Source organism: Ursus americanus, chromosome 13, assembly GCF_024610735.1.
Source record: "Ursus americanus isolate L20-20 chromosome 13, mUrsAme1.1.p, whole genome shotgun sequence".
In the NCBI taxonomy this organism is placed as follows: Eukaryota; Metazoa; Chordata; class Mammalia; order Carnivora; family Ursidae; genus Ursus; species Ursus americanus.
Window position 1 is genome coordinate 15777323 of NC_142139.1, and position 12736 is coordinate 15790058.

The following is a 12736-nucleotide window of genomic DNA, read 5'->3' on the forward strand; positions in this document are numbered from 1 at the left end:
GTTTCTTTAAAAAATAATAGGTATAAAAAATAAAAAATAATAAGTATATAAAATTCATAAAATTTCTCTTATTTGGAACTGTGATTAGTGGGTAAACATTGGTTTGCTATTAAATCACTTACCTATATCTTAATCTTCTTTTAATATTTCAGTATAAAAGTTCTTTTTAGTTGCAAAAGAAAAATTGATTTTTGACTGGTGTTAGAATATTTGTATTTTGTTTTCTGAATTTCAATTAATTTTTGCTGTCTCCCACTCCTGTAATTTTAGATTTAATTCAAGACTGGTCTAGTGATAGTGCTCCAGACATTTTTTCATTTGTGCCATACACATGGAATTTTAAAATCATGTTTCATCAATTTGAAATGATTTGGGCTGCTAATCAACACAATTGGATTGACTGTTCCACTAAACAACAGGAAAATGGTAAGAACTTCTTAAAAATTAAGTTTTTTGTTCATTAAGGTATAACAAAAATGGATATTGATGTTGATTTTGTAATTTTAATAGATACTAGAATTGATCTTTTTTCCATTGTCTCATAATACTCTCAGAGAACTACTTCAGAGCTTTTATTGGACTAAGCATATTATTTTTCATTTTCTTAGGTATAAGGCAATTTTTATTTAAAGTTTTACTGAAGTTGAAAATAAATTTTCTCTTTTTCCTCTTCTTGTAGTGTATTTGGCAGCCTGTGGGGAAACACTAAACATTGATTTCTCTTTGCCTTTTACGGACTTTGTTCCAGCTACGTGTAACACCAAGTTCTCTTTAAGAGTATGTATAATTGCTTGCATTCTTTATTCCACAGGTTTATTAGTACGTTTGATTTCCCAAAGCTTATCTTTACTTTTCCCTGCCTACCCCATTGCTATCCTGAGTATGTTCGCTCTCCACCATTGTTCATGGTCTTCAGTGTCACAGACATGCTGTAGCTTCTTTTTTGTAGTTAACAGTAATGTTCTGGCATTCCCCTAAGTTCCTCAACTTCTCCTGAGGAGTTGGGCAATAAAAAGAGAATTCCCTGAGTTGATTATTTTCCTAACCAGCTCATTTTTAACCTTTTTTGGCTAACCTACATGTTTTTTTTGAAAACCTCTAATGTTTACAGTTTATGTACTAGATTTTATACTTTCCTTTATTTCGTTACTAATTGTAAACATGAATTCAAGGGATAGCCACAAATACCTCTCTTCCTTTTCTCTGAAAGGCTGCTCTAATGAGTTCACAATTTTGTGAAATACCTCATTTTAGGGTATGGACAATCAGAAGTAGTTGTATTGATGGAGGTTATGGTGGTAAAAAATAGCAACAGTAGAGCTGCTAATACCTATTAAACATGTTCTCTTTACCATGTGCTATACACTATTCTAAGTGCTTTATGTGTATTAGCTCATTCATTCTCAGAACAATTTGCTTGAGGTAGTTGTTATCTGTGTTTATGAAATAGGAAACTGAGAAGCTGAATTTATGTAACTTTATCATGTGACTGGTGAGTGGCTGAATTGGAATTTGAACCCAAGTGTTATAGGTTAGGCATCATTCTCTTAACCCCTCTGCTATGCTGCCTGTTCAGAAATCAGGAATCACGGCACCCCAATGTTTGTAGTATTATCAACAATCACCAAATTATAAAAAGCCCAAATGTGCATTGACTAATAAATGGGTAAAGAGGTTGTGCTATATATACACAATGGAATATTACTCAGCCATCAAAAAGAATGAAATCTTGCCATTTACCACGAAGTGGATAGAACTAGAGTGTATTATGCTAAGTGAAATAAGTGAGAGAAAGACAAATACCGTATGATTTCACTCATATGTGGAATTTAAGAAAACAGATGAACATTGCAGAAAAAAGTGGGATGCAAACCATAAAACAGACTCAACTATAGAGAACTGAGGGCTGCTGGAAAGAAGGTAGACAGGGGGATAGGCTAAATGGGTGATGGGTATTAAAGTTAAGGGCACTTGTAAAAGCACTGGGTGTTACATGGAAGTGATGAATCACTGAATTGTACTCCTGAAACTAATATTATACTGTATGTTAACTAACTGGAATTTAAATAAAAACTTGAAACAAAATAAAATTCTGTGATAATAAAATCTAAAAAAAACAAAAATTAGGCTTCATGATGAACAAGATTAGGGCACCGACCTGTAAGGAAAAAAGTAAAGCCAAATGAAAATGTATCAGTTCAGAATTCTTAAAAGCCAGTTGATAATCCAAGACTTGCTAGAATCAAGAGACAATCATATTTTAAAAATTAGTAGGGGAAACTGGGTGGTGTAGTCGGTTTAGTGTTTGACTGTTGTTTTAGGCTCAGGTTGTAATCTCAGGGTCATGAGATCCAGCCCCGCATTGGGCTCCATGCTCAGCACGGAGTCTCCTTCTCCCTCTGCTCTTCCCCCCCGTGCTCTTTCCCTCTCTTTCTCTGTCTCTCAAATAAATGTTTAAAAAAAATTAATAAAATGCAGAACATATTCCACCTGAACTTATCAGTGAGGTGATTTTTATTTATTTATTTAAAGATTTTATTTATTTATTTGAGAGAGAGAGCATGAGCAGAGGAAAAGGAGGAGGAGCAGAAGGAGAGAGAAACTCAAGCAGACTCTGTGCTGAGCAGAGAGCCCAACACAGGGCTTGATCTCACATCCCTGAAATCATGACCTGAGCTGAAGGCAGATGCTTAATCAACTGAGCCACCCAGGCATTCCTCAGTGAGATGATTTTTATTTTTTTTTTACTGACTTACATATAAACTATGCTTTTTATTTCCTTAATTTTTTTCTTAACTTTCTAATTAGAATTTAGTTTTAGACAATATAAACTCTTATTCCAGTTATTTAACTTACTGTTCATTATAAAATCTGCCTTTTGAATTTTTTTTTAATTTATTCTCAAGATAATTATACATAGGTTTGGCTGTAAATATAAACCTAACATATTTATGTACCTGTTTTATTTTTTTGGGTTATTATAAATTATTTTTTAGGGAGAAGATGTTGATCTTCATTTATTTCTACCAGATTGCCACCCTAGTAAATATTCATTATTTATGCTGGTAAAGAATTGTCACCCAAATAAAATGACTCATGATACCGGTATTCCTGCTGAGTGTCAAAGTGGTCAGAAAACAGTTAAACCAAAATGGCGGAATGTTACTCAAGAAAAGTGAGTATATAAAATTAGTGATTTAAGTATTTTGTGTTTATATGTGGAGAAGATTCTGATTCTTTCAAAGAATAAAAGAAAAGTAGATTATTTGTAACTGGTGTTTGTATACAATTCAATGAATTAAGTAACTGACCAGAATTTTATTTTTTGTTCTTCAAAGAGCCGGTTGGGTTGAATGCTGGACTGTCCCAAGTGTCATGCTTACAATCGATTATACATGGCATCCAATTTATCCACAAAAAGCAGATGAGCAGCTAAAACAATCATGTAGGTGTTTTTATATAATTTGTACTTCAAAACATCTGGTTTTATGATTGATAACCATTAAAAGTATAAGAAAAAAATTTTTAAATTTGGAAATGTATCTATTCATTTGACATAATTATATACATTTAAAAATCTTTTAAGGATTTTTGGCATAATTATAACCAACTTTCATTGAGCATTTACTGTGTATCAAATACTAGACCAAGCTGTTTACTGGTTTACATTATCTCATTTAATCCTTACAACAACTCTGTGAGATAAATGTTGTTATTGTAGATTTGAACAAATATGTACAGAGAAAGTAAATAATTTTTTCAAGTTCTGCCAAGCTAGAAATGGAAGAGCTAGAATATCAAATAAGGTGTATGAATATATATATATACACATATATATATGTGTGTATATATATATATATATTCAAAGCACTTGGTTTCATGAAATGTTAGTTTTTTTAATGCATTTTCAGACTATCATATCAGTTTCCCTGATGCTTATGTACCTTATTACCAGGGTCCAAAATGAAATTAGAGTCAAGTGATATTTTCTTTGTATTTTTCTAGTAAGTTAAGTGTTAAAAGAATAGTTTTCATAATTGTTCTTATGTTTGGAGTACACTGTATTTGAATGTACACTGTATTTGAATAGCTGTTTATGTGAAAACAACTTTGTACTTTAATGCCCAATTATAGATAAAGCCTAATTGTGTACACTGTAATGTACACTGTATTTGAATAGCTGTTTATGTGAAAACAACTTTGTGCTTTAATGCCCAATTACAGATAAAGCCTAATTGTGACTTTACACTGATAATGTACACTGTATTTGAATAGCTGTTTATGTGAAAACAACTTTGTACTTTAATGCCCAATTATAGATAAAGCCTGAATTTATATTGCAGGGACTTGAGAATGATAATAGGAAATTTTCCTTGATTCTATACCATCTGGTTTATGTATTTCTACATCTATTCAATGAAGTCTGTTTTATTTGGCATTCTTAAATATTAGACTTGTAGGTCTGTTTTCATCATGTACTATACTGTATCATGGAGCGTTGCTTTCATGAAAAATTACAAAATAGAATTTCTTAGTGAATGGTTCCTGAAAGAACTTCTGAGAAATTACCGCCATACATTTTTTTCCTTAATTTCTTTCAGTATCAGAAATGGAAGAAACAATGCTATCTGTATTAAGGCCATCCCAGAAAACATCAGACAGAGTTGTTTCTTCTCCTTCTACTTCTTCACGCCCACCTATCGATCCCTCAGAACTTCCACCTGATAAACTTCATGTAGAAATGGAACTTTCCCCAGATTCTCAAATAACTCTCTATGGACCACTATTAAATGCCTTCTTATGTATAAAGGTATGATTTTTAAAAGATCTTACACATTTTTAAGCATAGGCAAAATAGTTAATATCTAATTGAAATTGAGACCATTTGAGATAGTTCGGTGGTTTAAAGTTGTTGAAGATATATATGTTGACTAGACTTCTGGTGCTAGACTCAATTACAAACTTATTTATTAAAAATGGTGTACTTCTCAGTTGAGTTTTTGTTTCGTATTTGTAGCATTTAATATATTATAGGAATTGTGCTAATTGCTGGGCGTAGAGATGATATGGCATCTGTTCTCAAGGAAATAAGCTAGAGAATATAATGGGATAGACATATATAGGGACAAATTTTAACACATTGGGTTTTTTTTGGGTTTTTTTTTTTAAAGATTTTATTTATTTATTAGAGAGAGTACAAGAAGGGAGGGGGTAGAGGGGCAGAGAAGCAGACTCCCCACTGGGCAGGGAGCCTGATGTAGGTCTGGATCCCAGGGCTCTGTGATCATGACCTAAGCTGAAGGCAGACGCTTAACCAACTGAGCCACCCAGGTGCCCCAACACATTGTAATATAACACAGCAAAAGAAGTACAAGAGAACCTTGTCATCTGAGAATAATAAAGTAAAACCAGGAAGAGTCGACTTCAAGTGAATTCAGTAAAATCGGAAAACTTTATTTCATGCTAAATAATAAGCAAAGATTTGTTTGGAGCACTATGTTAAAACCTGAAGCAAATATATGAAAATAAGTTTATTTCAGAGTATGATAACTTTAGGTTCTAAAGAAGTATGCCTTCTTTGAATAAAGACCAAATCGGGTGTTGATTCATTTTAGTCTAATTTTTCCATTGACATTATATGAATGCATAGAATGACAGCTCTTGAAGGTTGATCAAGCATGATCAAGAAGAGAGGCTATTTTAAGAAAAATATGTGAGCACTTTGTAAGTTTTCTACACATCACTTTTATTCTTTTGATAATTCAAGTCATACTGTAAAAAAGTCACCAGCAAGTCATCAATAACTCTTATTTACTCTTTTTTATAGGTAACCGCTCTAACCCTTCCAGATCCTCACTTATCCCTGATAGCTTTCCCTGTGATTTGAGTGGTTATCCAATATCATTTTTAGCAACTTCATGAAATTTTGCATTTTTTTCAGGATTTTGCTAATTCACTTTGCTTTAGATTTTCATCATACTATTGGATGCTTTACTACATCTGATAAACAAAGGGAGACAAATTGTCCAAACATTAGCAATCATGAGCAGTACTTGTGGGATAGGTTTTTGTGTGAGTCTGATTTTGTCAGTGTTTACTTGTTTTCTTCCTTGTGTACTTTCACAACTGTGGAGGTTTGGATATTGAATGCTTAGGTAATAGGCAATCCCATAATGTACAGTGACAGGAGTAATTAATTGTGGAAAGGGTCTAGGATGATCAGGGTTGATTAGGGAAAGACAGTCAAGGTTTATTAATAAAGGTTCTCTGGAAGAAGTGCTAGCTGAATAGGTTTTTATATTTAAAAATTTTTTATATTTGATTTACCGTCTTTTATTTACTATAAACTACCATAAGGCATCAGATGACATAATTTAAGATAAAAGACACAAGGGACAATGTATTTAATATCTGTGGAAATCTAAAGTTTTGGTTTGCTTTTAGGAGAGATTCCTGAAGGAGTGATTCTTCAGATATTCGAAGGGGAGAAATACACACACAAATATACACACACACACACACACATTTTTTTTTCTTTCTTTCATGTGACCATTGTTTGACCTAAAGTATTCTTCAACTATTTCTCCCAGTATCTTATTTTCTTGGGATTGCTTATGAATAACTATAAAGGATTTAAAATGCAATTTTCAAGTTATAATTTCCCTGAAGAGGATGAACTGTATTTTAATTTAAATGTGAGTAATGATTTAGTTAGCAAATGAGGATGGTTATATTGCTATAATACCAGCTTTGAATACTATTAAAGAGGTATTGTCACTGTTTTTTTGCATTACTGGATGTATACTCATATACCTCAAGTTTTTCTTTTAAAAATTCCATAATAATACATTTTCATCAAAATTAAGAGGACTATAACAAAGAAGAATAAAGAGAAAGGAGTAAATGCCTTCTTTTAAAGATTTCTTTACAAATTCTCCATAAATGTAACCTCTCTTGATAGTTTGTTTTGATGCAGTCTCTTCCATGCATTAAGATTTTATAACAACTGTTTAGTAGTGTTGTACTAAAGTTTGTATTAGTATTTGCATTCATCAAATTAACATAGAACTTGTATGAAGTATCTACTAAATTTAAATTTTTTGAAGTTTTGAAATATTTTTAAAAATATGTATCTAAAACATGACAAACAAATAATTTTTCTAGGCCAATGAACGCTATGCTTCCTTTTATTAGGAATATAAGTAACTCTTTAAGTCTTTTTCCCTTTTCTTCTTTTCTTCTTTCTGCCTACCAGAAAGCTTAGTGTCATGCTAACATGGAGATGTATTCTATCTTAAATATTTCTTTCAATTTTTTTCATTTGTTTTAATGTATAACTTATGATCTACTTAGTGTTAGAATATATGTATGTCTATATAAAAGAAAACAAAGAGAATGTGAAAATTCATGTAATCAAGATTGTATTTTCCTGAGTTACCAGAAATAAACACCAAGAAATTCTGAAGGATAGGCTAGGAAAAAAAAAAAAAAGAATCATATTTGTTTGTTTATGAAAAACTGATTTCCAAAATCCACAAAAGAAACTAGGGTTACCATTATTATTACCAGGAACTCTGAAAGGAATCTATACTAACATGCATTAAAATTTGTGAGAATAGTTTATGGAAATGTTTACATCTTCTGAATTGTCTTATTATATTTTTTCTTAATGGAAGAAGGGAAATCTAAATCTAAATAGTGATAGCATGTCAGTAGTAGTCAGTAGAAACTGTGGATTAAGGGTGAGTATATATGGCATATATGTTTTCTTTATTAGAAAAAAAACAGTTTTAATAGTCTTGAACAGAAGCGTGGCTATCAAGTTTCCATTAAAAAAAATTTAATATTGGAAACAGACTACCTCTAGGTTGTTTCCCACCCCCCTTCTCTGAATTTATTAGCTGTCTTTTAACTATAGTGATAGTTCTTTTTCTTCTTTTTTGAGAAGTGAGCATTATTGCATAAGTAGGTCGGGGAAAAAAATGGTAGTGTCCTGTTACTTGAAGTAGTTACTTGACACTCATAATAAAATATCTCTAGGAAAATAAAATTTCATAGGGCTCTTAAGTAGATTGAAAGTACAGCTTGTTTTGTCATTTTTTAAATTCATGCTGCAAACTTGACAAAAGAACACATTTTTTTCAGTTATGTAAGTTACTGCTTTTTTCTAGTGTTGTTTGGAATTTGTTTTAGAGATAGTTCAGTTTCGCATACTATCTACCATAACATGGAAATGGAACTTTTATTTGTATTTGTAAATATTTGTGTACATTTATTAATCTTAAAATACCATAGAAGTTTGCCATAATATATTACTATTTACCTTATATTTTGGCCAACCTTTTGGTAATGTTTTTTAGTGAATCCTTAAGAAATTAATCTTTACAGGTGGAGTTCACGTACTAAAAGAACAAAACAAAACTAAAACAAACACACACAAAACTTAAATCACACACTCAACATCAAACATTTAACGTGAGGCTAATGTTTTAAGGGAGTTATAATTTTAAAAGTACATTTTGTTGATAATATTCAATATGTACTAGTATGATAACTCATAAAAGACTCCTAGAGTTTTATAACTCTTTAAAAACAGTCATTGACACATTTAATAAAAATTAGCAAATGTTCTCTTCTATGTTGGGGATTCAGTATTCCCTAAAGAATTTGCTATGAGTTATTTCTGTTTCAGATAATTAAATGGAGATTGTTTTTTTAAAAACTGGACATTAGGGGCGCCTGAGTGGCTCAGTAGTTAAGCGGCTGCCTTCGGCTCAGGGTGTGATCCCAGGGTCCTGGAATCCAGCCCTGCATCAGGCTCCCTGCTCCACAGGAGCGCTGGGAGCCTGCTTCTTCCTCTCCCACTCCCCTGCTTGTGTTCCCTCTCTCGCTGGCTGTCTCTCTCTCTGTCAAATAAATAAATAAAATCTTTAAAATAAATAAATAAATAAATAAATAAATAAATAAATAAATAAATGCGAAATAAAAAATAAATAAAAATTGAACATTAGGCCCAAGAGAATATTTTTCTTTTGATTTTTAATAATCTACACGAATCTCTTCTGTTTTTAAGGTTAAAAATTGCCAGAGACTGTAAGAGACTTCTAAGGAATTTTTTAAAAATGAGATATTTATAGTATAGGATTATTAAAAATTGGCTAAAATGAGTATAACTTATTGATTTGTTGGTAACTCTTAGTATGTCAAAAGCTAATAAACGTGAACATTGTACACTGATTTCATTGATCAGTTGTATGGAGGAAGGATGGAGTAGAAGCGATTGGGTCTGGAGGCCATTTGTAGATAAAATCACTGAAGGAAGTATTTTACTTTTCTTCTGTCTCTGAAATGCATGCACCTTGCAAACCTATTGAACTGTCTCCAGGAATGGAATGGCATGTGTATTTTGAAAAGGTTTCTCAAATGATCTGAGGACTGCTGCTTTGAATACTTCTAGATCTTTAATATTGATTGAAATCAATTAGATATTTTTAAGTTTTAGAAATTTAGTTAGAATTTAGGATAAAAACTAATGTTTATTTATGTTTGTATTTGTGCTTCAATTTGTCCATGCTTCAGAGTTAAATAATAAAGGCAGTTATCAAGATGTCAAGTGGGGTGGGGGAGGCGCCTGGGTGGCTCAGTCATTAAGCGTCTGCCTTTGGCTCTGGTCATGATCCCAGGATTCTGGGATCAAGCCCCACATCGAGCCCTGCATTGGGCTCCCTGCTCAGCAGGAAGCCTGCTTCTCCTACTCCCACTCCCCCTGCATGTGTTCCCTCTCTCGCTGTCTCTCTCTGTCAAATAAATAAATAAAATCTTAAAAAAAAAAAAAAAGATGTCAAGCAGGTTCTAAGTAAGACCTGTATTATTAGAGCCAGATAATAATAGAGAATGAGGAAAAAGCATCAGTTTTGTGAGTCCATAGATTTGGGATTTTATTATTAGTCCTACCACTAATTAATCAAATGACTGTAAACTCTTCAACATCCTTTCCTCTGAAAAGATATTTAAATCGCCTGATTAATTGACTAGAATTCTAGCCAGAAAATAAATGTGTCAATAAGTAAAATGCAGAATTTATCAAAATACTGACTTGATTTCTAATATTGAACAAATACTGTTGACCGTGTTAACAGGAATATTTGAACAACTTTTGATTACTGTTGACAGATCAAATAGATAAAATTTAAATTCAGAATAATGGGAAGAAAAAAGAATTTCATTTAAAGTAAGTCAGAGAAAGACAAATACCATATGATTTCACTCATACGTGGAATTTAAGAAACAAATGAGCATAGGGGAAAAAAAAGAGACAGACTCTTAACTATTGAGAACTCTTAACTATTGAGAACAAACTGATGGTAACCGGAGGAGAAGGGGTGGGGGATGGGTGAAATAGGTGATGGGGATTAAGGAGGGAGCTTGTGATGAGCACTGGGTGTTGTATGTAAGTGATGAATCACTAAATCCTACTCGTGAAACTAATAATACACTGTATGTTAACTAACTGGAATTTAAATAAAAACCTTAAAAAAAGAAAAAAATAATAATAGATTTAAATTCTGATACAAAAGGAACCAGAATATTAATAGTTAAAATACTTTGCATAAGAAACCAGGGTGAATTATATGAAAGGATGTTTTGGTAACTGTTGATAACACATTTTTTATCATGAGTGACTAAATTTGAAGATTCTTATTTAAGTTGTTAAATATTGATAAATATTTCACCCAGAATATATGAATTGTAGTAGTTAGCTAATTGGATTTAGTCAAATTGATTTTCAGTGAATTGATCTTCCCTTAAAGGATGTCTCCGGGTATTATTGCTCGAGAACTCTGAGAAAGATTGAAAACTGTTGAACATCACAGATTTTCAAAGTTTTCTTCTAGGACCTAAATTGCAAGTTTTTGCTGTAATTGGAGGTGGTGTTGTCATGAAGCTTTACAATAAACTTACATAATTTTTTATGTTTTTTTTTTGCTACAGAATGTTTATTTGCTAAGTAGCCAAGTAAGTCTGTCTTAAGCATATGTATCTTTTTGTTGTTGTTGTTTTTCATTTCAAGGAAGCAGACCATATTCTTTTAACTAAATAAAATAGTTTAGGGAGATGCTTGGTTTACAAAATTCAGGCTCTAAGTTGAAGAGTTGTTACATATCTCTTTGGTAGAAGTTTGTTCTTAATATTTATAGGAAAACTACTTTGGGGAAGATGACATGTATATGGATTTTGAAGAGATTATTTCAAGTCCTGTTCTGTCACTGTCAACATCATCCAGCTCTGGGTGGACTGCTGTTGGAATGGAAAATGACAAAAAGGAAAATGAAAGTTCAGCCAAGTCAATTCATCCGCTTACCTTACGTCCTTGGGACATTACTGTACTTGTTAATTTGTACAAAGTTCATGGGCGTCTTCCTGTTGTAAGTGTTTATGTATCAAAATAGTCTGGAGTATATTAAGAAATTTACCCAACTTAGAAAACTGTAGGTGTGTGTACACACATGCACACACTAATAAAAAAAAAACAGATTTGAAAACTTTAAAATTTATCCTTTTACCTTTACAAAGCTAGTTTATTATTTTCTTCATAATGTGATTACTTGATCATTATAATTTTCTGCTTTTCTTCTTTCACTTTAGTTCCTTCTTGCTGTTCTGTGTAACTATAGAATATTTTGTCACAACGTTGATTTGCTGGGTTTATAGTTTGCCTGCCGGATACCGTAGGATTTACATTTTCTTATCCTTTATCCAACTCTAGACCATTTGGGGGCCTTATGGTGAACCTACTACAAAATCAAGATTCAGCTTGGCCCTGCACGTTGATTTGTTTTCAGGGGTTCAGATCCAGCACAGAATCCTAGTTCAAGTCTAAGGTTGACCAATGGACTGGGCTGACTTGGAATGAGATTATATTACCCAGAGAACTCAGGGTCATTGGAGTGAGGCCAGATAGGGAGGGTGAGACCCTAGAGCATTGTCCTGCCTACTGGCTGCATACCATGCACCTAGGGTTGCACAGCAGAGGAGTCGCCTCTGGTGCTTAGTGAATCTAATGTTCTTACTGGGGTACAGAATAGTTAATTTTATCAGTAAGCACTGTTTCTCCTTTTTAAGAATCAAAATCTCTTAATTATATAAATGTAGTTTTTATTTTCCTGTACTTCCTTGGTCTTATTTTTTCTATATCTTAATATGGTATTTTGTTTGACTTTAGCATGGAACCACTGATGGCCCTGAGTGCCCTACAGCATTCTTGGAAAGACTGTGTTTTGAAATGAAAAAAGGATTTCGGGAAACCATGCTGCAACTTGTCCTGTCACCGCTAAATGTGTTTGTCAGTGATAACTATCAGGTAATGTGAAAATGAGTTATGGTAGAGACTTAGAGATGTATTATTATTGTTTCTGGGGCTGAAACAGTGTGTTAGCTTCTGTGCGTGGAATATATAGCTCTTTAAATTAGAGGCTTTTAATTTAACCATATTAAGAAGTTTTGTATATACACGTGAGTTTTTCAAGGATCTCAGTTTTCTTTTTCTTTTTTTCTGTTCCCTATTTATGTGGTACCATATAATTATATTCTATATCTATTATTTTTAGAAATGGAAAGAAATACTTAATAACTTTTTCATATAATTATGGAAGGAAAATGTATACAGTTTTGGTGGATTCTGTTGAAAATTATAACCTCAATATTCATATTAACCAGTATATAAATCTGCAAAACA

At 32.3% G+C, this 12736-nt stretch overlaps 1 protein-coding gene across 9 annotated transcripts in view; it reads left to right on the plus strand.

Moving 5' to 3' along the window:
- The window catches only part of BLTP1 (bridge-like lipid transfer protein family member 1), a 194488-nt gene that overhangs the window by 56557 nt on the left and 125195 nt on the right, over positions 1-12736 (plus strand). For all 9 annotated transcript variants that reach the window (XR_015726479.1, XM_045799043.2, XM_045799042.2 and 6 more), the window contains 7 exons: positions 271-426; positions 680-777; positions 2997-3175; positions 3339-3445; positions 4602-4810; positions 11199-11426; positions 12224-12361. Coding sequence is in view for 8 of the 9 variants with exons in the window: in XM_045799043.2 (XP_045654999.2) it covers positions 271-426; positions 680-777; positions 2997-3175; positions 3339-3445; positions 4602-4810; positions 11199-11426; positions 12224-12361 (1115 nt within the window). In the remaining variant the exon portion in view is untranslated. The remainder of the gene's footprint in view (positions 1-270; positions 427-679; positions 778-2996; positions 3176-3338; positions 3446-4601; positions 4811-11198; positions 11427-12223; positions 12362-12736) is intronic.